Source organism: Salmo salar, chromosome 13, assembly GCF_965601325.2.
Source record: "Salmo salar chromosome 13, fSalSal1, whole genome shotgun sequence".
NCBI classification, from domain to species: domain Eukaryota; kingdom Metazoa; phylum Chordata; class Actinopteri; order Salmoniformes; family Salmonidae; genus Salmo; species Salmo salar.
In genome coordinates, this window is record NC_138303.1 from 9,746,438 (window position 1) to 9,773,794 (window position 27,357).

Here is a 27,357-nt window from a genome sequence, read left to right on the forward strand (position 1 = left end):
GCCTGCTAGTGTAGTCTCTCTGTCTGCTAGTGTAGTCTCTGTCTGTCTGCTAGTGTAGTCTCTGTCTGTCTGCTAGTGTAGTCTCTGTCTGCTAGTGTAGTCTGTCTGTCTGCCAGTGTACTGTCTCAGTCTGTCTGCCAGTGTAGTCTCTGTCTGCCAGTGTAGTCTGTCTGTCTGCCAGTGTAGTCTGTCTGTCTGCTAGTGTAGTCTCTGTCTGCTAGTGTAGTCTCTGTCTGCTAGTGTAGTCTCTGTCTGCCTGCTAGTGTAGTCTCTGTCTGCCTGCTAGTGTAGTCTCTGTCTGCCTGCTACTGTAGTCTCTGTCTGTCTGCTACTGTAGTCTCTGTCTGTTTGCCAGTGTAGTCTCTCTTTCTGTCTACTAGTGTAGTCTCTCTTTCTGTCTGCCAGTGTAGTCTCTCTTTCTGTCTACTAGTGTAGTCTCTCTGTCTCTGTCTGCTAGTGTAGTCTCTCTGTCTGCAGTCTCTCTGTCTGCAGTCTCTCTGTCTGCTAGTGTAGTCTGTCTGTCTGCTAGTGTAGTCTCTGTCTGCCTGCTAGTGTAGTCTCTGTCTGCCTGCTAGTGTAGTCTCTGTCTGCCTGCTAGTGTAGTCTCTGTCTGCCTGCTAGTGTAGTCTCTGTCTGCCTGCTAGTGTAGTCTCTCTGTCTGCTAGTGTAGTCTCTGTCTGTCTGCTAGTGTAGTCTCTGTCTGTCTGCTAGTGTAGTCTCTCTGTCTGCTAGTGTAGTCTCTCTGTCTCTGTCTGCTAGTGTAGTCTCTGTCTGCTAGTGTAGTCTGTCTGTCTGCCAGTGTACTGTCTCAGTCTGTCTGCCAGTGTAGTCTCTGTCTGCCAGTGTAGTCTCTGTCTGCCAGTGTAGTCTGTCTGTCTCTGTCTGTCTGCCAGTATAGTCTGTCTCTGTCTGTCTGCTAGTGTAGAGTCATGTTTTATTTGATCATAGATATTTCTAGAATCTCACCGTCACTGACTTTCTCCCCCCCCCCCCCCTCTCTCAGACTGGTGAGGAGTGAGTGAGTGTGAGAGACAGACAGAAGGAGAGAGACAGAGGGAGTGGTCGTCATGGCAGCTGAGGCGCAGAGACAGCGTTCTCTGTCTACATCAGGAGACTCGCTCTACCTGGTCCTGGGGATCAACAAGAACGCCTCACCGGAGGACATCAAGAAGTCCTACAGGTAACACTATACACCTCTACACCACATATTACAGCACACCGTTACTACACAGCACCACTAGCCACGCCAGAGGAAATCAGGAAGTCCTATAGGCACTATAGGCACGCTACACAGCGCCACAGGACACAACCTAGAGAATGTGGACTTTTTTTTTTTTAACACAGTCCACTGTGAGACAAGATCCTCTAGAGGTCAACAGAGAGCTGGTGTGCTGCTGTTGCTGAACTACACTGAGTGTACAAAACATTAGGAACACCTGCTCTTTCCATGACAGACTGACCAGGTGAAAGCTATGATCCCGTATTGATGTCACTTGTTAAATCCACTTCAATCAGTGTAGATTAAGGGGAAGTGAAAGGTTAAAGAAGGATTTGTAAGCCTTGAGACAATTGAGATAAGGATTGTGTATGTGTGCCATTAAGGGTAAATGGCTGTGTTATAAAGTACTTACGTAAGTAAAAATACTTCAGACTTTTTCTTGGGGTATCTGTACTTTAATATTTATATTTGACAACTTTTACTTCACTACATTCCTAAAGAAAATAATATACTTTTTACTCCATACATTTTACCTGACACCCAAAAGTACACATTCCATTTTAAATGCTTAGCAGGACAGGAAAATGGTCTAATTCACACACTTATCAAGAGAATGGTCGTCCCTACTGCCTCTGATCTGGGGGACTCACTAAACACATGCTTCGTTTGTCATTTATGTCTGAGTGCGCCCCTGGCTATTCGTAAATAAAAAAAGCAAGAAAATTGTGCTGTCTGGTTTGCTTATTATAAGGAATTTGAAACCATTTTTACTTTTGATACTTAAGTATATTTTTTACCAAATACTTTTAGACTTTTACTCAAGTAGTATTTTACTGGGTGACTTTTGCTTTTTTTCTTAAGTGATTTTCTGTTAAGGTATCTTTTACTTTTACTCAAGTTTGACAGCTGGGTACTTTTTCCACCACTGGTAAATGGGCAAGACAAAAGATTGAAGTGCCTTTGAACGGGGTATGAACGAGGTATGGTAGTAGGTGCCGGTTTGTGTAAAGAACTGCAACGCTGCTGAGTTTCACGCTCGGTTTCCCGTGTGTATCAAGAATGGTCCACCACCCAAAAGGACATCCAGTCAACTTGACACAACTGTGGGAAGCATTGGAGTCAACATGGGCCAGCATCCCTGTGGAACGTTTTCAACACCTTGTAGAGTCCATGCCCTGACGAATTTAAGTTGCTCTGAAGGCAACTCAATATTAGGAAGGTGTTCCTAATGTTTTGTACACTCAGTGTATGTGATAGGGCTGAAGTGATGGCGTTACATGAGGGTTCTAGAACTATAGAATGGGGGGGGGTGTTTGACACATCACACCAGTCATAAACCTCTTCCTGTTCTCTGTCCAATTAGGAAACTGGCTCTGAAGTTCCACCCAGACAAGAATCCAGACAACCCCGAGGCTGCTGATAAGTTTAAGGAAATCAATAACGCCCACGCCATCCTGAACGACTGTACCAAGAGGAACATCTACGATAAGTACGGATCCCTGGGACTCTACGTTGCCGAGCAGTTTGGAGAGGAGAACGTCAACACCTACTTTGTCCTCTCCTCCTGGTGGGCCAAGGTAAGACAACATCTCATGTTTGGAGAGGAGAATGTCAACACCTAAATTTAGCGATAGATGTGTCGTTATGGAGTCCCCAGTAAATGTAGTGGTGGATATATGGAGTCCCCAGTAAATGTAGTGGTGGATATATGGAGTCCCCAGTAAATGTAGTGGTGGATATATGGAGTCCCCAGTAAATGTAGTGGTGGATATATGGAGTCCCCAGTAAATGTAGTGGTAGATATATGGAGTCCCCAGTAAATGTAGTGGTAGATATATGAAGTCCCCAGTAAATGTAGTGGTAGATATATGGAGTCCCCAGTAAATGTAGTGGTAGATATATGGAGTCCCCAGTAAATGTAGTGGTAGATATATGGAGTCCCCAGTAAATGTAGTGGTGGATATATGGAGTCCCCAGTAAATGTAGTGGTGGATATATGGAGTCCCCAGTAAATGTAGTGGTGGATATATGGAGTCCCCAGTAAATGTAGTGGTGGATATATGGAGTCCCCAGTAAATGTAGTGGTGGATATATGGAGTCCCCAGTAAATGTAGTGGTGGATATATGGAGTCCCCAGTAAATGTAGTGGTGGATATATGGAGTCCCCAGTAAATGTAGTGGTGGATATATGGAGTCCCCAGTAAATGTAGTGGTGGATATATGGAGTCCCCAGTAAATGTAGTGGTGGATATATGGAGTCCCCAGTAAATGTAGTGGTGGATATATGGAGTCCCCAGTAAATGTAGTGGTGGATATATGGAGTCCCCAGTAAATGTAGTGGTGGATATATGGAGTCCCCAGTAAATGTAGTGGTGGATATAAATAGTCATTAGTTTGTGTGTGCGTCACCTCCTTCCCTCTCCCTGACGGTCTCCTCTCTCTACAGGGCCTGTTCATCTTCTGTGGCCTGGCGACTGGCTGCTACTTCTGCTGCTGTCTGTGCTGCTGCTGTAACTGCTGCTGTGGGAAGTGTAAACCGCGGCCGCCCATGGACCAGGAACCAGAGTTCTACGTCTCCCCTGAAGACCTGGAGGCACAGATGCAGTCTGACGAGAGAGGTGAGGAGTGTACGCAATCAACCAATAGAACTAGAGGTGAGAGCTTCATCAACCAATAGAACTAGAGGTGAGAGCTTCATCAACCAGTAGAACTAGAGGTGAGAGCTTCATCAACCAATAGGACTAGAGGTGAGAGCTTCATCAACCAATAGAACTAGAGGTGAGAGCTTCATCAACCAATAGAACTAGAGGTGAGAGCTTCATCAACCAATAGGACTAGAGGTGAGAGCTTCATCAACCAATAGAACTAGAGGTGAGAGCTTCATCAACCAATAGAACTAGAGGTGAGAGCTTCATCAACCAATAGGACTAGAGGTGAGAGAGCTTCATCAACCAATAGAACTAGAGGTGGAGAGAGCTTCATCAACCAATAGGACTAGAGGTGGAGAGAGCTTCATCAACCAATAGGACTAGAGGTGGAGAGAGCTTCATCAACCAATAGGACTAGAGGTGGAGAGAGCTTCATCAACCAATAGGACTAGAGGTGGAGAGAGCTTCATCAACCAATAGGACTAGAGGTGGAGAGAGCTTCATCAACCAATAGGACTAGAGGTGGAGAGAGCTTCATCAACCAATAGGACTAGAGGTGGAGAGAGCTTCATCAACCAATAGGACTAGAGGTGGAGAGAGCTTCATCAACCAATAGGACTAGAGGTGGAGAGAGCTTCATCAACCAATAGGACTAGAGGTGGAGAGAGCTTCATCAACCAATAGGACTAGAGGTGGAGAGAGCTTCATCAACCAATAGGACTAGAGGTGGAGAGAGCTTCATCAACCAATAGGACTAGAGGTGGAGAGAGCTTCATCAACCAATAGGACTAGAGGTGGAGAGAGCTTCATCAACCAATAGGACTAGAGGTGGAGAGAGCTTCATCAACCAATAGGACTAGAGGTGGAGAGAGCTTCATCAACCAATAGGACTAGAGGTGGAGAGACTGTTACTGAGGCCGTTGTTTAAATCAAATCCTTTCTGGGTACCAATGAAGTGCCCTACTGTGATCAGAAATGGCTTCTTAGCAAAGAGCAATTTCTGTCTGGGAGTTGTCTGAGTGGGGAAGAGTTGTTGGCACTATCTAATTTATCGCCTGGTGATGTCACCAGCCAGGCCAAATCTCCATCCCACCAAAAACAGGCTGAAAATTCAGGCCATTTTTTCAAACCGCACTTACACTAAAAGGGCATTATCATTTTCGCAATATTATTCCAACCTAAATGTGGAAATATATATATATATATAACACAAGAAAATCACATTTTTAACTGCACTAGGCCTTTAAGTACAGTGGATTTTCACTTAGTTGAACGAAGGGAAGGCCGATAGAGGGCAGTCGATCCCAGGTAGGCAAGGAACTGTACATTAGAACAGATTAACTCTGGTCCGGGGTGGTCATTCGGTTAGAGCTGCCTGCCTGTCACACGTACAGTTCATTTAGATTTGTAACGTGTGTGTTGTTCCCCCCCCCAGACGTTGGCGGTGATCCCATCATGGTGCAGCCGTCCGGAACAGAGTCCACCAGGCTGACGTCAGACAGCCACTCCAGCTACCGGACCGACACCGGATACAACTAAACACCCCCCTACACCCCACGCCCTTCAAGACTCGGTCCTGCCCGAGAGAAGGTTTCTTTGGCTGCCACTTGAAATATTAGCCTGATATTATCATCAAAACCCCATTTCACTCTGACAAACACAAGCATAATTCCCACCATCACCTCTATCCACTGGCCTCTCCGTCTCCTCTATCCACCGGCCTCTCCGTTTCCTCCCCAGCCACCAGCCTCTCCGTTTCCTCCCCAGCCACTGGCCTCTCCTTCTCCTCTATCCACCGGCCTCTCCGTTTCCTCCCCAGCCACCAGCCTCTCCGTTTCCTCCCCAGCCACTGGCCTCTCCGTCTCCTCTATCCACCAGCCTCTCCGTCTCCTCCCCAGCCACCGGCCTCTCTCCGTCTCCTCCTCTATCCCACCGGCCTCTCCGTTTCCTCCCCAGCCACCGGCCTCTCCGTTTCCTCCCCAGCCACCGGCCTCTCCGTTTCCTCCCCAGCCACCGGCCTCTCCGTTTCCTCCCCAGCCACCGGCCTCTCCGTTTCCTCCCCAGCCACCGGCCTCTCCGTTTCCTCCCCAGCCACCGGCCTCTCCGTTTCCTCCCCAGCCACCGGCCTCTCCGTTTCCTCCCCAGCCACCGGCCTCTCCGTTTCCTCCTCTATCCACCGGACTCTCCGTTTCCTCCCCAGCCACCGGACTCTCCGTTTCCTCCCCAGCCACCGGCCTCTCCGTTTCCTCCCCAGCCACCGGCCTCTCCGTCTCCTCCTCTATCCACCGGACTCTCCGTTTCCTCCTCTATCCACCGGACTCTCCGTTTCCTCCCCAGCTACCGGCCTCTCCGTCTCCTCTATCCACCGGACTCTCCGTTTCCTCCCCAGCCACCTTCCTCTCCGTTTCCTCCCCAGCCACCTTCCTCTCCGTTTCCTCCCCAGCCACCTTCCTCTCCGTTTCCTCCCCAGCCACCTTCCTCTCCGTTTCCTCCCCAGCCACCTTCCTCTCCGTTTCCTCCCCAGCCACCTTCCTCTCCGTTTCCTCCCCAGCCACCTTCCTCTCCGTTTCCTCCCCAGCCACCTTCCTCTCCGTTTCCTCCCCAGCCACCGGCCTCTCCGTTTCCTCCCCAGCCACCTTCCTCTCCTTCCTCTCCGTCTCCTCCCCAGCCACCGGCCTCTCCGTTTCCTCCCCAGCCACCTTCCTCTCCGTCTCCTCTCTATCCGCCAGAGAGGGGGAATCTTATGTCGTCCTAGTATTTCCTGAGCTAGGACTTTAACTAGGTTATTCTCAGTGGGGTGAGGAGAGGAGTGTAGGGCGACCTGGACATACATTATATTCATTAATGGACATTACGTTGGCTTCCACATTGTGTGTGTATATATATATATATATATATATATATATATATATATATATATATATATATATATATATACTGAACAAAAATATAAACGCAACATGTAACAATTATCAAAGATTTTTCTGAATTACAGTTCATATGAGGAAATCGGTTAATTGAAATAAATTAATTAGGCCCTAATCTATGAATTTCACATGACTGGGAATACAGATATGCATCTGTTGGTCACAGATACCTCAGGAGCTTGTCACAGCATTTCTCTACATTCAAATTGGCATCGATTAAAATGCAATTGTGTTCGTTGTCCGTAGCTTATACCCATACTATAACCCCACCACCACCATGGGGCACTCTGTTCACAACGTTGACATCAGCAAACCACGCGACGCCATACATGTGGTCTGCTGTTGTGAGGCCGGTTCGACGTACTGCCAAATTCTCTAAAACAACGTAGGCGGCTTATGGTAGAGAAATTAACATTCGATTATCTGGCAACAGCTCTGGTGAACATTCAGGCAGCATGCCAATTGCATGCTCCTTCAACTTGAGACATCTGTGGCATTGTGTTGTGTGACAAAACTGCACATTTTTAGAGTGGACTTCTATTGTCTCCAGCACAAGGTGCACCTGTGTAATGATCATGCTGTTTAATCCGCTTCTTGATATGCCACACCTGTCAGGTGGATGGATTATCTTGGCAAAGGAGAAATGCTCACTAACAGGGATGTAAACAAATTTGTGCATAAAATTTGAGAGAAATAAGCTTTTTGTGCGTATGGAACATTTCTGGGATGTTTTTATTTCAGCTCATGAAACATGGGACCAACACTTTACATGTTGCGTTTTATATTTTTGTTAAGTATATATTGCATGAGTTTAGACTGTGTAGAGACTATAACTAACAGTCACATTTCATTAACACTGGACCACCTGTCCATCAGGGGCTTGATCAACCTCACTTTTTAAATTTAGAGAAGTGGACCTGATATTCTTCCTGACTTCTGAGCCATGTTCTACCATTCTGTTTGGACCATGATTTGACTGCTGTTGATGTTTTGACACTGTCCCCTCCTCGGGCAGCAACAAGATGTCCGTGTTACGACTTGTCACGGTCCGTAGGTCCACAGCTACCATGTCAACAGGTTGTCTTATACGGAAACACACACACACAAACCCACAAAGAAGGTTGATTTAGTTTATCGTTGTGTACTGTAGAGAGTGTGAACTATTTGCCTCCCTAATCGTGTACTGATAAAGGCACATGGTACTCTGCTTATGGACTAAACACTTGCGCTGCTTACAGATTTTTGTTTTCCTTTGTTGCGTTGTTCCTGGGAGTTTTGATCGTAGTGAAATATGAGAAGCATGTGACTAGATAGAAAGGGAGCAGGGGACCACACTATGAAAGATGTGTGTTTTAATGAAGGGTAAACACTGATTGCACCTAGACCTACCTAGACTGTTACCGTGGATACAGTATAGCAGGGTTCTGACACTGATTGCACCTAGACCTACCTAGATTGTTACCATGGATACGGTATAGCAGGGTTCTGACACTGATTACACCTAGACCTACCTAGACTGTTACTGTGGATACAGTATCGCAGGGTTCTGACACTGATTACACCTAGACCTACCTAGACTGTTACCATGGATACGGTATAGCAGGGTTCTGACACTGATTACACCTAGACCTGCCTAGACTGTTACCATGGATACGGTATAGCAGGGTTCTGACACTGATTACACCTAGACCTACTTAGACTGTTACCATGGATACGGTATAGCAGGGTTCTGACACTGATTACACCTAAACCTACCTAGACTGTTACCATGGATACGGTATAGCAGGGTTCCACCAACTGGCGGTTGACATGTGATCTTAATACAAATGTAACCCAGGTTTGAAATAATTATGTTTTATAGTCAATTATTATATCTGTACAAATAATTTGTAATTATGTTCTTGCACCCTGACCATCTGCTCAAGAAAATAAAATCTGAACCTGCAGCTGAAATCTCGTTGAGGATCCCTGCCGTATAATATGGACAGTGTCTTTTAAGCCAGAATGATTTCCATTAGTTTTTAATAGAAAAAGATCTCTATTTTATTCAGTGTCATCATGTGGATGCTTTCCCTCTTCCTCCATTTTCTCCTCTTCTTCATCGTCGTTCTCCTCTTGCTCTCTGTTGTGTTCTCTCCAATACTACTACTACTACTACTACTACTACTACCCTCTGTGTTAACTACCCTCCTCCTCTCTGTCCAATCCAGTCTTGTTTGTCCGTACTGAAACTCGACATTAATTTGAGCTCTGAAGGATTTACTAACATCATTTAAATTAGTCTCTTAGCAGCTCTGTGTGAGTGTAACCGTTGTGAAATGGCTAGCTAGTTAGCGGTGGTGCTCGCTAATAGCGTTTCAAATCGGTGACGTCACTCTCTCTCTGAGACCTTGAAGTAGATGTTCCCCTTGCTCTGCAATGGGTGGGTAACGCGATGGGTAACGATGCTTCGTGGGGTGTCAGTTGTTGATGTGTGCAGAGGGTCCCTGGTTCGAGCCCAGGTCGGGGCGAGGAGAGGGACGGAAGCTAAACTGTTACATGTGCGTGCGTAATACTGCGTACATGTGTATGAATGCTTGTGCTAGGAGGTCAGAGTTCAGTGTTAGTGGGTAAAAGTGCTCAGAACGTCTCCCTCTATATACCTATTACCACCAATCTATTCAACTCTTGGTTTTAGATTTGTCTTTGAGGAAGTAATGAGAAATGTATTGGTTGAGTTTTTATTAAGTTGTGTATATTTGAGTTTTGCAACAAACAAAAAAAGTAGATTTTTTTTTTTTGTGTGTTTTTTTTTTTTCTGCAATAGATTGTATTGTTTCTTATTTATGTTGTCGGATACGACAATAACATTTTATATATCCAAAGTGGTGGTTATGCCTGTTGGCTACATTTCTGTATTTAGTCAGACTGAATATGAGAGTATGGCTTGTAATCCCAGATGGCATCATAGTCCTTATGTAGGGGACACTTATTTTTTTTCCTTTTTCTTTTTTTTAAACCAGAGCCCTACCACAATGGGACCTGGTCAAAAGTAGTGCACTATATAGGGAATAGGGTGCCATTTGGGATACATACTAAAAGACCAGTTTACTACAATGAAGAAGCAGCAGCGGCATCACGATGGTTCTAGGTGTTCCAACACCCTCAGTAGTCACTCAGACTCGCTAGCCAATCATCTTTGAGCAGCATGGTGGTTGTATATGTGATGTAATGTGTTGATGAATCTCATTTGTGTTTTTAGATTGTTTATATATATATATATATATTGTTGTTAGATCTTGTTTTACCTCATGTTAGCAGGCTGTGTTTTTACTCTTGAGTTTTCAGTGTCAATCTAAAAAAAAAAATGATCCACTTGTCATTTTGTCCTAACCTGAGTGCCAGTCTGTTTGTGCTATCATACCAACTCCTTGTCACTCATTGGCACTTGGCTTGAAAAGGATATTAATGGGGTTGGCAAGAGCACAAACAGGTCTGGGACCAGCCTCCATTTTGTTGAGCTCCAGTGTAAGAAAGAGCAAAATCTGTCTTCCTTTATATTCCCTCCTTTTCTTTTCTAAGAAGGTTCAATTATCAAGTCAAACATTTTTAATTGGTTGTAGTTAATTGGCCTGCCCACTACTCACTCATTTTGATTTGATTTGGTTGTATTATCAGAATATCTGTTAATATGAAGACGTTGACAAATGAAAATCCTTGCTGTGGTTTCCTTCTCCTCTTTTGAGGTGTTGAAATACATTCAACTTGTCGGAGAGAATGCAATGTGTGTACAAAACGAAGTTCTACCGGATCAAGAAACAACATTGTGTTTAGAAACTTTTTTTAAAAACCAACAAGAAATATTAGTGCAAATATATAGTGGTAAGATAATAATGAAGCATTATTTTATTTTGTATCTTTTTAATAAATGAATATATAGCTTAAATGGTATGTAACTAGGTGTGTGGTCATTTAGAATGAATGGTTGAGTTCTCCTGTACATACAGTGGAAGTAAATAGAAGATAGGATGTATGTTTTAGCATGGTCATCTACTGTCTGAAAGAGAAGACCGGTGTCATTTATCGGATGTGCTGTTGTAAAATAAATGTTTCTGATGCTTAAACAAGTCTCATTTGTGACTCCTTTTTAGAAAGTAAATTATGTCTACGCATTCTGTATTGTAAACTCGGCAAAAGAAACGTCCTCACTGTCAACTGTGTTTATTTTCAGTAAACTTAATACGTGTAAATATTTGTGGTGTATGAACATAACAAGATTCAACAACTGAGACATAAACTGAACAAGGTCCACAGATGTGACTAACATAAATGGAATAATGTGTCCCTGAACAAAGGGGGGGGGGGGGGGGGGCAAAATCAAAAGTAACAGTCAGTATCTGGTGTGGCCACCAGCTGCATTAAGTACTACAGTGCATCTCATGGACTGCACCAGATTTGCCAGTTCTTGCTGTGAGATGTTACCCCACTCTTCCACAAGTTCCCGGACATTTCTGGGGGGAATGGCCTTAGCCCTCACCCTCCGATCCAACAGGTCCCAGATGTGCTCAATGGGATTGAGATCCGGGCTCTTCGCTGGCCATGGCAGAATACTGACATTCCTGTCTTGCAGGAAATCACGCACAGAACGAGCAGTATGGCTGGTGGCATTGTCATGTCAGGATGAGCCTGCAGGAAGGGTACCACATGAGGGAGGAGGATGTCTTCCCTGTAACACACAGCTTTGAGGTTGCCTGCAATTACGACAAGCTCAGTCCGATGATGCTGTGACACACCACCCCGGACCATGACGGACCCTCCACATCGATCCCGCTCCAGAGTACAGGCCTCGGTGTTACGCTCATTCCTTCGACGATAAGCGCGAATCCGACCACCACCCCTGGTGAGACAAAACTGCGACTCGTCAGTGAAGAGCACTTTTTGCCAGTCCTGTCTGGTCCAGCGACGGTGGGTTTGTGCCCACAGGCGACGTTGTTTCCGGTAATGTCTGGTGAGGACCTGCCTTACAACAGGCCTACAAGCCCTCAGTCCAGCCTCTCCCAGCCTATTGCGGACAGTCTGAGCACTGATGGAGGGATTGTGCGTTCCTGGTGTAACTCGGGCAGTTGTTGTTGCCATCCTGTACCTGTCCCGCAGGTGTGATGTTCGGATGTACCGATCCTGTGCAGATGTTGTTACACGTGGTCTGCCACTGCGAGGACGATCAGCTGTCCGTCATGTCTCCCTGTAGCGCTGTCTTAGGCGTCTCACAGTACGGATAATTGCAATTAATTGCCCTGGCAACATCTGCAGTCCTCATGCCTCCTTGCAGCATGCCTAAGGCATGTTCACACAGATGAGCAGGGACCCTGGGCATCTTTCTTTTGGTGTTTTTCAGAGTCAGTAGAAAGGCCTCTTTAGTGTCCTAAGTTTTCATAACTGTGACCTTAATTGCGTACCGTCTGTAAGCTGTTAGTGTCTTAACGACCGTTCCACAGGTGCATGTTCATTAATTGTTTATGGTTCATTGAACAAGCATGGGAAACAGTGTTTAAACCCTTTACAATGAAGATCTGTGAAGTTATTTGGATTTTTACAAATTATCTTTGAAAGACAGGGTCCTGAAAAAGGGACGTTTCTTTTTTTGCAGAATTTATGTATTGCGATAAACAAACTGATGAAGCCCACAGAAAACATGCGCAAACCAGCTGGCTGGATTGTTTACAGATATATTCAATCTCTCCCTATCCCAGTCTGCTTTAAGATGTCCACCGTTGTTCCTGTACCCAAGAAAGCAAAGGTAACTGAACTGACTCTCGCCCTGTAGCACTCTGTCATCATGAAGTGCTTTGAGAGGCTAGTTAAGGACCATATCACCTACACCTTACCTGACACCCTAGACCCCCTCAATTTGCATACCGCCCCAATAGCTCCACAGACGATGCAATCGCCATCACACTGCACACTGCCCTATCCCATCTGGAGGAATACCTATGTACGAATGCTGTTTGACTATAGCTCAGCATTCAACACCATAGTACCCTTCAAGCTCAACATTAACCTCTCTAGGGTAGGTGGCACCAAATCGTCCCACCTACGTAACAGCCAGTGGGATCCTGTGGCGCGTTATTCAAATACCTTAGACATGCTATTACTTCAATTTCTCAAACATATGACTATTTTACAGCATTTTAAAGACAAGACTCTCGTTAATCTAACCACACTGTCCAATTTCAAAAAGGCTTTACAACGAAAGCAAAACATTAGATTATGTCAGCAGAGTACCAAGACAGAAATAATCAGACACCCATTTTTCAAGCTAGCATATAATGTCACAAAAACCCAGAAGACAGCTAAATGCAGCACTAACCTTTGATGATCTTCATCAGATGACACACCTAGGACATTATGTTATACAATACATGCATGTTTTGTTCAATAAAGTTCATATTTATATCAAAAACCAGCTTTTTACATTAGCATGTGACGTTCAGAACTAGCATACCCCCCGCAAACTTCCGGCGAATTTACTAACAATTTACTAAATTACTCACGATAAACGTTCACAAAAAGCATAACAATTATTTTAAGAATTATAGATACAGAACTCCTCTATGCACTCTATGTCGGGGTGACGTGAGAGAACTTGGGAAGGTTGAACACCAGACGGGCTGCGGCGTTCTGGATGAGTTGTAGGGGTTTAATGGCACAGGCAGGGAGCCCCGCCAACAGCGAGTTGCAGTAATCCAGACGGGAGATGACAAGTGCCTGGATTAGGACCTGTGCCGCTTCCTGTGTGAGGCAGGGTCGTTCTCTGCGAATGTTGTAGAGCATGAACCTACAGGATCGGGTCACCGCCTTGATGTTAGTGGAGAACGACAGGGTGTTGTCCAGGGTCACGCCAAGGCTCTTGACACTCTGGGAGGAGGACACAATGGAGTTGTCAACTGTGATGGCGAGATCATGGGACGGGCAGTCCTTCTCCGGGAGGAAGAGCAGCTCCGTCTTGCCGAGGTTCAGCTTGAGGTGGTGATCCGTCATCCACACTGATATGTCTGCCAGACATGCAGAGATGCGATTTGCCACCTGGTTATCAGAAGGGGGAAAGGAGAAGATTGTGTGTCGTCTGCGTAGCAATGATAGGAGAGACCATGTGAGGATATGACAGAGCCAAGTGACTTGGTGTATAGCGAGAATAGGAGAGGGCCTAGAACTGAGCCCTGGGGGACACCAGTGGTGAGAGCACGTGGTGCGGAGACGGATTCTCGCCACGCCACCTGGTAGGAGCGACCTGTCGGGTAGGACACAATCCAAGAGTGAGCCGCGCCGGAGATGCCCAACTCGGAGAGGGTGGAGAGGAGGATCTGATGGTTCACAGTATCAAAGGCAGCAGATAGGTCTAGAAGGATGAGAGCAGAGGAGAGAGAGTTAGCTTTTACACCACCCGATGTTACAGGAAGGCCAAAAAGATCATCAAGGACAACAACCACCCGAGCCACTGCCTGTTCACCCCGCTATCATCCAGAAGGCGAGGTCAGTACAGGTGCATCAAAGCTGGGACCGAGAGACTGAAAAACAGCCATCTGAAAGCTATCAGATTGTTAAATAGCCATCACTAGCCAGCTTCCACCCGGTTACTCAACCCTGCACCTTAGAGGCTGCTGCCCTATATACATAGACATGTAAGGGAAGACCCCCATGAAATGCACAAAAATGAATGGCAACTCAATGGCATTGGGCGAACCATATACACAATCGCAAGTACCACTCAAATGGGCTGCAGTTCATGAAAACCATATTGCAACCGGAACATTACAAATGCCAAGTGTAAGAAACCAAAAATCCCGTAGGGGCCGAGTGCGCTCCACTGTAGATTTTCATATGGGAAATGGTCACAAAGTCAGGTCCCAAGGGTGACATTTTCAACATTTTTTTTGTTTTTAAACCTCATAAAAAGTAATTGTTGGACAGGTAAAAAATATATATATATATTTTTTTGTCAATTATGCATATGTAGTAACTGTATGGACATACATTTGTATTATTTTATTGAGTTTGTCCATAAGGCCTATGTTTTGTCCATTTGACATATATGATCATAGGAAGTCGGCTTCCGAACCCAAAAGTCAGTGAACCATGTCCAAATGGCATTTATACTGACCAAATGATATCACTATGTTAAGCCCTGAATCAACCTAGGTCTATTTGTCATGTTTGATCATAGGAAGTACAAATGTCTCATTGATGTTGATTCAGCATGTCCATTTCATTTATGGGAAGTCCTTATGGATATACATTGGCAATGGACACTGTCAACTTGCAGAAGAGCATGTTCACTCTGACAACATAGCTTATGTATAATGGACACTGTCCAATCGCTCGTTGGTGTTGATTTCAGCCTGTCCATTTGGTGATGTTAAATCCATCATTAAATCCATTGGAAATGTACAATTGTACACTGTCCATTTACAATGTCATACAATGGGCATTTACCATCACGAATTGGATATGCTCTAATATACTGCAGAAATGCCCAATTGACTGGCTCGTTGAACTCGGGATGGCCAAGCAGTGATAGTGGTTCCTCTCCATTGCTCGTTGGTGTTGATTTCAGCCTGTCCATTTGGTGATGGATAATCCCTCATTAAATACATTGGAAATGTACACTGTGCATTTGCAATATAAAAGGTACAATGCCAATATATTATACTGCCATCAAGTCAGCCATCAGTCAATAAGATATACTGACACCAAACTTATACATAATGACACCAAACTCACTTTGTCCAACTCTTTTAGAAGCCAACTATCACATATTTCAGAGCCGGCTCCAATTCATAGCGCCTTCTGTTAAAACCATACAAAACCTTCAAAAACATAGTTACATTCAAGCTAGGGGTCCAGTTCTGACAATATGTGTAGGCCTAGCTGAGGCGACCCTGATTCCTGAGTTTCGGGTCAATAGGTCATTCAGAGCCCGAGCATCGACCTTAATTAGTGCTGAAAATATTAATTTATTTTGTGGGTTGCTACGGGGTCCCTGGACGAGCTATTAACCAGAAATGTGTAGGGTCAGTGTCTATGGGCCGAGGCAGTTTCAATGCACCTAGTCTTGTGATCCTGGGACTTTTCTAAATGTCATTTTCACGACGTTAAAAATGAAGTTATTGCAAATAGACGAGGCTGTTTCTCGACCCGAGAACCTTGTAGAGCTACATAACTCACCGTGCACTACCGACTTAAGCTCTAGAACAGGTTTATAAAGTTTCAGAGCTCTAGGTCTGACGGTTCTTTGGTGCGAACGCCGGTAACTATTGCAGGCTCTGTGTCTGTAAGCCCCTCACTGTGTCACTCCATCCTTGCGTGTGTGTGTGTGTGTGTGTGTGTGTGTGTGTGTGTGTGTGTGTGTGTGTGTGTGTGTGTGTGTGTGTGTGAGTTTTTTCTTGGACATCTGATGGGAGAAATTACTGATTTACAGTTCATGAGTGTTGCCTAATCACACATGACATTTTGGAAGCTGAAAGTAAACACATATCCTCATTGGGGCGGGCTTTTACAGAATCCTGAGTTTCAAGTATTGACGTTAAGAACTGACTGATTTATAGAGGGTTAAATGCAGTGTTTTTCACTAACTGCAGATTGTGAAATCAGAACCACTTTTAGGGTGAATTTAACCACTTCCCGTTGCTCCAGGAAGCTTAGAATCAACACAGGTAGACCTCATAGTGGCCTGATGGATTGTCATCGAAGACAGGTTCATAAGGCATTCACAACCCACATAGGCTTCAGGTTGAAGTTAGGGCAGCAGGCAATGTATTCCTATGGGGAGAGATGTCATTGTAAACGGTTAGATGAAAACACCTTGTTTTCACTGTTAAAAGGGTTAATTCCACACAGTCAAGGATAGGCTTGCGCAGATCGGGAGGACCTTAGGAACGTTCCTGTGGTTGAATTGTGCTTCTAGCCTCAACGGTTCTGCCGCTGTCACCCAAAAGCACTACAAATTTAGATCAGGCTTCATTTTGGGCGTACTTTTTTGCACGGTCGCTGCGGTCAGACCGAGTGAGCTAAGGTCAAGTGGGGCGACTTGTTGAACTCGACACGGTCTAGAGACTATGGTGATGCCATTTGTTTTTCTTTCTGTGAGGATTTAAGCCTCCCAGATTTGGGATTTCAGCCCTATTTGATGGTAAAGTTCACATTTCCCCTTTAGGATATGTAGGGTACCATTTAATCTTTTCATGTTGATATCTGTAGGGGTACAGGTGACCCTGAACAAGTGGCAAAAGGAATTTTGAAAATGGTCTGCACAGAAGCAGAGTTAGAGCATAACCTGTAAAACCCATGTTATCCTTAGGGAGAAACTCGGATCTGTCAGACTACATGAACCGGTGTGCGCAGCTAGAATAACTCTGTGGCTTATCCACCCTAACCTCCCCCCGATGAGCCCATCGAAAATGGCATGTCTCTGTGTGACCCAGAGGCCGTGCCGAGTTCAACGAGATGCCCCACTTGACCGTAGCTCGCTCTGACCGCAGCGACCGTGCAAAAAGTAGGCCTGGAATGAAGCCTGACTTGTAGTTGTTTACACATGCTTTTGACATATTACGGACTAGAGACTACGGTGATGGCATTTGCTAACACTTTCGGTATTGATTTCAGCCTGTCCATTTGGTGAGAGTTGAACACTGTTTAAACTTATTTGAAATGGACAAAAGTCAGCCATCAAGTCAGTGTCCATCAATCAATAAGATATCATTTTGACACCAAACCCACTTTGTCCAACTCGTTTAAAGCCAACTATCACATGTTTCAGAGCCGGCCCAAAATTCACAGCGCCTTGTGTTAAAACCATTAAAAAAAAACGTAAAACACATAGTTACGTTCTAGCTGCGGGTCCAGTTCCGACATTATGTGAAGGCCTAGCTGAGGCGAACCCGAATCCCGAGTTTCTGCTTGATAGGTCATTCGAAGCCAGAGTTGCGACCTTAATTAGTGCCGAAAATGCTCTTTTTCCGGGTGTTGCTACGGTGTCCCTGAAAGAGCTATCGTACAGAAAAATTAGGGTCCGTCTCTATGGGCCAAGGTGGTTTCAATGCAACTAGTCTTGTGATTCTGGGACTTTTCTACAGTTGAATTCAGAAGTTTACATACACCTTAGCCAAATTCATTTAAACTCAGTTTTATCACAATTCCTCACATTTAATCCTAGTAAAAATTCCCTGTCTAAGTTTAGTTAGGATCACCACTTTATTTTAAGAATGTGAAATGTCAGAATAATAGTAGAGTGATTTATTTCAGCTTTTATTTCGTTCATCACATTCCCAGTGGGTCAGAAGTTTACATACACTCAATTAGTATTCGGTAGCATTGCCTTTAAATTGTTTAACTTTGGTAAAATGTTTTGGGTGGGCTTCCACAAGCTTCCCACAATAAGTTGGGTGAATTTTGGCCCATTCCTCCTGACAGGGCTGGTGTAAATGAGTCAGGTTTGTAGGCCTCCTTGCTCGCACACGCTTTTTCAGTTCTGTCCACATATTTTCTATAGGATTGAGGTCAGGGCTTTGTGATGGCCACTCCAATACCTTGACTTTGTTGTCCTTAAGCCATTTTTCCACAACTTTGGAAGAATGCTTGGAGGTCATTGTCCATTTGGAAGACTCATTTGCGACCAAGCTTTAACTTCCTGACTGATGTTTCTTCAATATATCCACATAATTTTCCTTCCTTATGATGCCATCTATTTTGTGAAGTGCACCAGTCCCTCCTGCAGCAAAGCACCCCCACAACATGATGCTGCCACCCCCGTGCTTCATGGTTGGGATGGTGTTTTTCGGCTTGCAAGCCTCCCCCTTTTTCCTTCAAACATAACGATGGTCATTATGGCCAAACAGTTCTATTTTTCTTTCATCAGACCATAGGACATTTCTCCAAAAAGTACGATCTTCGTCCCCATGTGCAGTTGCAAACCGTAGTCTGTCTTTTTTATGGCAGTTTTGGAGCAGTGGCTTCTTCCTTGCTAAGCGGCCTTTCAGGTTATGTCGATATAGGATTCATTTTACTATGGATATAGATACTTTTGTACCCATTTCCTCCAGCATCTTCACAAGGTCCTTTGCTGTTGTTCTGGGATTGATTTGCACTTTTCGCACCAAAGTACATTCATCACTAGGAGACAGAACGCGTCTCCTTCCTGAGCAGTATGACGGCTGCATGGTCCCATGGTGTTTATACATTGTTTGTACAGATGAACGTGGTACCTTCAGGTGTTTGGAAATTGCTCCCAAGGATGAACCAGACTTGTGAAGGTCTACATTATTTTTTCTGAGGTCTTGGCAGATTTTTTTAATTTTCCCATGAGGTCAAGCAAAGAGGCACTGAGCTTGAAGGTAGGCCTTGAAATACATCCACAGGTATACCTCCAATTGACTCAAATGATGTCAGTTAGCCTATCAGAAGCTTCTAAAGCCATGACATCATTTTCTTGAATTTTCCAAGCGGTTTAAAGGCACAGTCAACTTAGTGTATGTAAACTTCTGCCCCACTGGAATTGTGATACAGTGAGTTATAAGTGAAATAATCTATCTGTAAACAATTGTTGGAAAAATTACTTGTGTCATGCACGAAGTAGATGTCCTAACCGACTTGCCAAAACTATAGTTTGTTAACAAGAAATCTGTGGAGTGGTTGAAAAACGATTTTTAATGACTCTAACCTAAGTGTATGTAAACTTCAGACTTCAATTGTATTATTTTTATTTAACTAGGCAAGTCAGTTAACACAATGACGGCCTACTCCTGCCAAACCCGGACGACGCTGGGCCAATTGTGCTTTAGAGATGATCTTTGGGTCTTTTCACAAGGTATTGTCAATATTTAAGGAAGAAAGAGATTTTCTTTTATAGTTTCTTTTTTGAACAGCAAAAAAATTGCTTGCTTTTTTCTCACCGGCCTCATTTTCTCTAGATCGAAATATAGGCCCCATGAGCTAAACCAGTTTGATCTCGTTATAATAAAGGCCTCATGAGCTAAACCAGTTTGATCTAGTTATAATAAAGGCCCCATGAGCTAAACCAGTTTGATCTAGTTCTAATAAAGGCCTCATGAGCTAAACCAGTTTGATCTCGTTATAATAAAGGCCCCATGAGCTAAACCAGTTTGATCTCGTTCTAATAAAGGCACCATGAGCTAAACCAGTTTGATCTAGTTCTAATAAAGGCCTCATGGGCTAAACTATTTTCATCTAGTTCAATTCGAGATGTATTCAAATCTGTTTCGTCCTCTGCTGAAAGAGAATAATTTTCTAAAAGAACATTACATTTATTCATAAGCTCATCTTCTTTTAAACATTTCTGCTTCTTTAGTTCCTTACTGTGTGTAATGCCGATACATCTTACTTTTGAATTAAAATATTTCCCAGTGACTTCCATGCTTTGGTTATAAATCAGTTGAATTAAACGAGTCCCTGATTAAGCTCTATGGATAATTTAGGAGTGAATTATGATGTTTCCAGTATCCTCGAATTGCCACTGGATTTTTCAGAACTTTCAAACTTCAATGATATCATTTTTATGATCAGTCAAATGAGCCTGTTTATAATTTACATCTTGTACATTCTGTAAAAGTGTGGGGGGAGGAATCTGACTATCATTCACCTACCTGGTGTATTTGTTTGTATTAAAGAAACGCCAGGTATCGATCACTGTCACTTTACTGCAAAATTAGGTGATGTCACTATTCTGAGATCTCTGAGCTTTTCAAGGTGGAAATCTATCTAAAGAGTTATCAGGTGTTTAATTGAAGTCTCCAGCTATTATAAGCCATGCATTTGTATACTTGTTTTGCAGCTCTGTAAGCTTATCAGCAAGATACAAAAAGAAAGTCCTATTTGAGGTGTGAGAATTGTACCCATACATATTGCATATAATAAAACTAGCAATATCTAGTTTTGAGATCAATAGAACCCATCTCTGGACACACAAGACTCTGAAATATCATAGGACCAGCTGAGTGGTTAGATCCATGACTATAATAAACAGTGATTTCCAAAAACTAGAATCTGAATCGCAGGAGTGAGTCTCCTGGAGTAGAATGAAATTTGCATTTGAGTGTTCATAAAATAATGAAAAATGGGATTTTCTTTTAATTATGTCTCTAAACCCCTGGTATTTAGAGATACAGCATTTAATGCATTTAATTCAAAACTTAACCTGACAATACATTTTTTTTAAAAAGAAAACAAATACAGTGCAGTGAATAACTGGTTAACTAGTAGAACTGGTAAACTAGGTAGCTAGTAAGGAAACCTGAGCTTAGAGAAAGAACGGGACCACTCTTTCAGATTTACGAACCTGGTGATATAAAACAGGGTGGATGTAATAATGACAATCGACTTATTACTCAAGAGTAATTTGGCTTAGAAAAAAATGGTAGATACATGTCACTGTAGATACAGTATATACCTGAGCACACAGTATTTTCAAGTCATTCAGAGGTCTCTCTCTCTCTGTCGGCTGTAAAATCGGGGCATGGGAAAAACGCTTTGACAACGCCATCCATTTGAGCCGGAAAAGGCACATGGTGGAAGTTCATCATCGAGCAAAAATGTATGAAAAATAAAATAAAAGGCTATTTAAAAAAATAAAAACATGTTAGACTTAATGTAAGGTAAGACACAAGGTTTGTGCTGTTAGGTTTAAAATAAGATAACGAAATAGAAATAGGCGGGGTTTGTGACTTTCGTATATAACACTTTTCACAGAAGTTACTTTTTCATAGCAGGTTAGGAGACTGATGTTAAGGTTAGCGAAAATTCTCTCCTTAACCTGTTACGAAAATCACTTCTCATCGAAGTGGCGTTGAAAAGAGTGTCTATTTATCGGAGCGAGTAGGTAGTACCTAGGATTTATTTATTACACCGATTTCTACAGAAACCGTTTACTCTAAACGGAAGAAGGAAAAACGTTTTGCAACGAAATAAGAGTTTCTATTGGACACATTCAGGTAGATCCCGTTGTTATTATACCTCAGCGGTAGGTCCATCCCCGTTTGGTTTTACCTCCCCGTTTGGCTCTTAAACGGTTTCCGGTGCGAGACGTAATGAATACACCCCCTGTTCGTCTCCCTCTCGGTGTGGTTTTGTTATTGTATAATCCTGTCACACACACACACACACACACACACGGAGAGGCTCAAAGGTTTCGATTGAGTGGACGGTGCTGTGCTATCTAGCCATCTTTTTCTAATTTACAGATTATTTTGGTTTGTTGTTGCTAAAGCTCCCCCCCCAAAAAAACCTCCGCTCATTCGACGCCATGGATGTTGGTCAAGGTAACGTACATTACTGACATGGTTGTTGTTGGATAAGAGACATGTTTGGGCTGACGTGGGTTGATTTGTTTTGGGGGGGAAGAAATGAATATAAATGATTGTTGTTTGTGATTGTGAACACTATAGCTATGAAGGTAACTTGGGGCCCGACGCAGCCGTTCTGGAAATGTCAGATGCGCAAAGGGCCGGAGAAAACAGGGCAGAGAGATCCAGTTACTATCATGACATTTCTTTGTTAACCTTTTCAATTAACTTGGTTCACTCCGTAGATATTGTTTGGATTTTTTTCTTTTATCTTACAACAACAAAAAAGAAACGGTATTTGTGTTTTTAATAGCGTATATATTTTTTTGTTGTAAACAAAGGCTACTTTGCTAGTTAGCTTGTGAGAGCTAAATATCTAGCTAACGTTAGCTACTTGGGATCCTTGGGACGTCGCCATAATAATAACTCTTCCAGGGGTGTTACTCATTCCATGGAGGGACTTGTGTAGGCACCTTTTAATTCTTTACCCCCCTTTCAATGAACACCTAGACAACCAGATGAGGGGGAGTTCTTTAATTAGTGACCTTTTAATTAATGAATCCAATCAAGTACAAGGGATGAGTGAAAACCCGCAGAAACTCAACCCTCGGTGGAATGAGTTTGCCCTTCCCTATAACCCTTATGTTAACCATTTTAGAAATGTAACGTTTAACACCAGTTGGGACGTCCCAGTGATCCAGGGTTGCAGGGACCAGCCAAGACGCACCCAGCTAGTTTATTAGCCTGCCAGCTCATATGGTTTAGTTGACAGACATCTACTAGTCCGCGAACGATTCCTTTTTAAACGACTCTCTTTTTACTGACTCGATTCGTTTTTCTTTATTATTTTTATGAAATTAACTGAAAAGAATGGTCCTCCCATTCCTCCACTGACATTAACCTATTAAAACAGTACTGTACCAATTAGTTTAAAAATATATATACTGCTCAAAAAAATAAAGGGAACACTTAAACAACACATCCTAGATCTGAATGAAAGAAATACTCTTATTAAATACTTTTTTCTTTACATAGTTGAATGTGCTGACAACAAAATCACACAAAAATAATCAATGGAAATCCAATTTATCAACCCATGGAGGTCTGGATTTGGAGTCACACTCAAAATTAAAGTGGAAAACCACACTACAGGCTGATCCAACTTTGATGTAATGTCCTTAAAACAAGTCAAACTGAGGCTCAGTAGTGTGTGTGGCCTCCACGTGCCTGTATGACCTCCCTACAACGCCTGGGCATGCTCCTAATGAGGTGGCGGATGGTCTCCTGAGGGATCTCCTCCCAGACCTGGACTAAAGCATCCGCCAACTCCTGGACAGTCTGTGGTGCAACGTGGCGTTGGTGGATGGAGCGAGACATGATGTCCCAGATGTGCTCAATTTGATTCAGGTCTGGGGAACGGGCGGGCCAGTCCATAGCATCAATGCCTTCCTCTTGCAGGAACTGCTGACACACTCCAGCCACATGAGGTCTTGCATTAGGAGGAACCCAGGGCCAACCGCACCAGCATATGGTCTCACAAGGGGTCTGAGGATCTCATCTCGGTACCTAATGGCAGTCAGGCTACCTCTGGCGAGCACATGGAGGGCTGTGCGGCCCCCCAAAGAAATGCCACCCCACACCATGACTGACCCACTGCCAAACCGGTCATGCTGGAGGATGTTGCAGGCAGCAGAACGTTCTCCACGGCGTCTCCAGACTCTGTCACGTCTGTCATGTGTTCAGTGTGAACCTGCTTTCATCTGTGAAGAGCACAGGGCGCCAGTGGCGAATTTGCCAATCTTGGTGTTCTCTGGCAAATGCCAAACGTCCTGCACGGTGTTGGGCTGTAAGCACAACCCCCACCTGTGGATGTCGGGCCCTCATACCAGCCTCATGGAGTCTGTTTCTGACCGTTTGAGCAGACACATGCACATTTGTGGCCTGCTGGAGGTCATTTTGCAGAGGCAGTGCTTCTCCTGCTTCTCCTTGCACAAAGGCGGAGGTAGCGGTCCTGCTGCTGGGTTGTTGCCCTCCTACGGCCTCCTCCACGTCTCCTGATGTACTGGCCTGTCTCCTGGTAGCGCCTCCATGCTCTGGACACTACGCTGACAGACACAGCAAACCTTTCTGCCACAGCTCGCGTTGATGTGCCATCCTGGATGAGCTGCACTACCTGAGCCACTTGTGTGGGTTGTAGACTCCGTCTCATGCTACCACTAGAGTGAAAGCACCGCCAGCATTCAAAAGTGACCAAAACATCAGCCAGGAAGCATAGGAACTGAGAAGTGGTCTGTGGTCCCCACCTGCAGAACCACTCCTTTATTGGGGGTGTCTTGCTAATTGCCTATAATTTCCACCTGTTGTCTATTCCATTTGCACAACAGCATGTGAAATTTATTGTCAATCAGTGTTGCTTCCTAAGTGGACAGTTTGATTTCACAGAAGTGTGATTGACTTGGAGTTACATTACATTTGAGCAGTGTATATTTAACAGGGCAAGTCAGTTAAGAACAAATTCTTATTTACAATGACGGCCTACCAGGGAACAGTGGGTTAACTGCCTTGTTCAGGAGAAGAACGATGGATTTTGACCTTGTCAACTCGGGGATTCGATTCACCAACCTTTCGGTTACCGGCCCAACGCTCTAACCGGCCCAACGCTCTAACCACTAGGCTGCCCCATAGGCCCAATACATTATCACTGCATATTGGCTATTCTTGAATTGCCCTGCCAATTTTGTTCTTCTCAGACCATTTAGAAATGATATTTCAACATGTTAGGTACGTGATCACAAGGGTAATAGATAATTTGTTCTATTACTTGCGAGGCACAACTGAGTTTATCAAAATGTGGCTTTTTTAAAATTCTTACTGGACTGATGGCATGCACCTGATGGTCAGGCTTAGGGGAGGGAGCAGCGGTGAGGCTGCCCCTCCCTCTCCCCCCCTTCTTCTCCCTCTCCCCCCCTTCTTCTCCCTCTCCCCCCCCTTCTTCTCCCTCTCCCCCTCTTCCCCCCTTCTTCTCTCCCTCCCCCTCTCCCTCTCCCTCCTCCGCTGAGAAAAGGGAACAATGGCTTCCAGTTGATGGTGAAACTCAAGTTGCACTGCATTATTTCTGCCTTGACGCACCAATTCATGTGTTTAATTGGAGACACTGCTAATAATAATAATAATAATAATAATAATAATAACAACAACGTAAGCTAATCGAAAACACTTTGCTATCATTCATTGCAGCTGCAGTTGTGCTGTTTGTAGCACATTTTACAGCTTAGAAAAGTGTTTTACAAAGTGTTGACAGTTGTGAATAACAACTCAAACATCAACTTACTCAAATACAGCAGCTCTTTCCTTTATTTGTTGATTTTTTTTTAAAACATTTTTTTTTATCTCACAGTATCAACATTCCTGTGTGCTCAAGGTTTCTTTTTTTTACAGTCCTATGGCTCGACGGTAACTCTGCAGACACTGTGATCTCAGCTATCTGATTGGCCAGTGGTAGGCTTGTAGGTGCACTTGATTTGCTCTCTGGATCTGCCGGGTAGGCGGAGTTCTACCATCAGACACATGAAATGTGTTCAAAATGGTAACACTTTGCCTTCCTGGCACTAGGGCTGCTGAATCAAGTGCACCTACCGACAACAGCACAAAAATAGGAATGCAAGGCTTTATCGTTCTTTATAGAAATGTTTGGTGATCGACTAGGAATGCCTTGGAGGTCGACTGCGATCGGCTGGTTGGTGACCACAGAGTTAGAGTTTAATGGCTGTGATGGGAGAACTGAGGATGGATCAACAACATTGTAGTTATTCCACAATACTAACCTTAATGACAGAGTGAAAAGAAGGAAGCCTGTAGAGAATAAAAATATTCCAAGACATGCATTCTGTTTGCAACAAGGCACGAAAGTAAATCTGCAAAGAAATTGACTAAGCAATTCACTTTTTCTCATGAACACAAAGTGTTATGTTTGGGGCAAATACAACATATTTTCTAGCATAGTGGTGGCTGCATCATGTTATGGGTATGCTTGTAATCGTTAAGGACTGGGGAGTTTATCGATACAAAAAAACGGAATGGAGCTAAGCACAAGCAAAATCCTAGAGGAAAACCTGGTTCAGTCTGCTTTCCACCAGACACTGGGAGACAAATTGACCTTTCAGCAGGAAAATAACCGAAAACACAAGACCAAATATACACTGGAGTTGGTTACCAAGACAACGTTGAGTGTTCCCGAGTGGCCTAGTTATAGTTTTGACGTAAATTGGCTTGAAAAGCTATGACAAGACTTGGAAATGGCTGTCTAGCTATGATCAACATCTTTTTGACAGAGCTTGAAGAATATAAAAAAAAAAAGAGTAATGTGCAAATATTGTACGATCCCAGTGTGCAACGCTCTTATAGACAGAAAGACTCCGCTGTAATCGCTGCCTAAGGGCGTTGTATTGACTTAGGGGTGGGAAAATACTTATGTAAATTTGATTTCTGTATTTCATTTACAAAAATGTTGCTGCAATTTCTAACATGTTTTCACTATCGTTGTGTGTGTGGCAACAACAACAACAAATATTTTAATCCATTTAGATTTTGGGCTGTCACAAAATGTGGAGTAAGTCAAGGGGCAGGAATACTTTCTGAAGGCGCTGTAGCTAGCTACCTGAGAAATGTGCTGTAAATTCTCGTAGCTACCGTCATTATGAATATATATGATGTAATCATCATGCCAGCTAATCAAGATGCCAACTAAACTCAACCTGCCGAAGACAAACGATAAATAACTAGGACTGGATGCCATATTGCTGTTCCTCAGCCTCTTCTCCTTGCCCTGCTGTGGATACTGTAGCCTCGGCCTCTTCTCCTCGCCCTGCTGTGGATACTGTAGCCTCGGCCTCTTCTCCTCGCCCTGCTGTGGATACTGTAGCCTCGGCCTCTTCTTCTCGCCCTGCTGTGGATACTGTAGCCTCGGCCTCTTCTCCTCGCCCTGCTGTGGATACTGTAGCCTCGGCCTCTTCTTCTCGCCCTGCTGTGGATACTGTAGCCTCGGCCTCTTCTCCTCGCCCTGCTGTGGATACTGTAGCCTCGGCCTCTTCTCCTCGCCCTGCTGTGGATACTGTAGCCTCTTCTCCTCGCCCTGCTGTGGATACTGTAGCCTCTTCTCCTCGCCCTGCTGTGGATACTGTAGCCTCGGCCTCTTCTCCTCGCCCTGCTGTGGATACTGTAGCCTCGGCCTCTTC

General features: G+C 44.1%; 2 protein-coding genes across 14 annotated transcripts in view; both read left to right on the forward strand.

Annotated features, from left to right (window-relative positions):
• LOC106566293 (dnaJ homolog subfamily C member 5) overlaps positions 1-8,747 on the forward strand; it is a 48,571-nt gene extending 39,824 nt beyond the window's left edge. The window contains exons 2-5 of the mRNA XM_014134181.3: positions 1,004-1,180; positions 2,583-2,796; positions 3,666-3,837; positions 5,303-8,747. Coding sequence (XP_013989656.1) covers positions 1,068-1,180; positions 2,583-2,796; positions 3,666-3,837; positions 5,303-5,406 — 603 coding nt within the window. The 5' untranslated portion in view covers positions 1,004-1,067 and the 3' untranslated portion in view covers positions 5,407-8,747. The remainder of the gene's footprint in view (positions 1-1,003; positions 1,181-2,582; positions 2,797-3,665; positions 3,838-5,302) is intronic.
• Positions 8,748-21,829: 13,082 nt separating this feature from the next.
• The window catches only part of LOC106566294 (tumor protein D54), a 40,903-nt gene continuing 35,375 nt past the window's right edge, over positions 21,830-27,357 (forward strand). For 7 of the 13 annotated variants that reach the window (XM_014134190.3, XM_014134182.3, XM_014134193.3 and 4 more), the window contains exon 1: positions 21,832-22,099. In XM_014134190.3, the coding sequence (XP_013989665.1) occupies positions 22,084-22,099 (16 nt within the window). In that variant the 5' untranslated portion in view covers positions 21,832-22,083. Of the gene's footprint in view, positions 22,100-27,357 lie in introns of all 13 variants that reach the window. The other 6 variants (XM_014134186.3, XM_014134187.3, XM_014134189.3 and 3 more) reach the window with 3 other exon arrangements.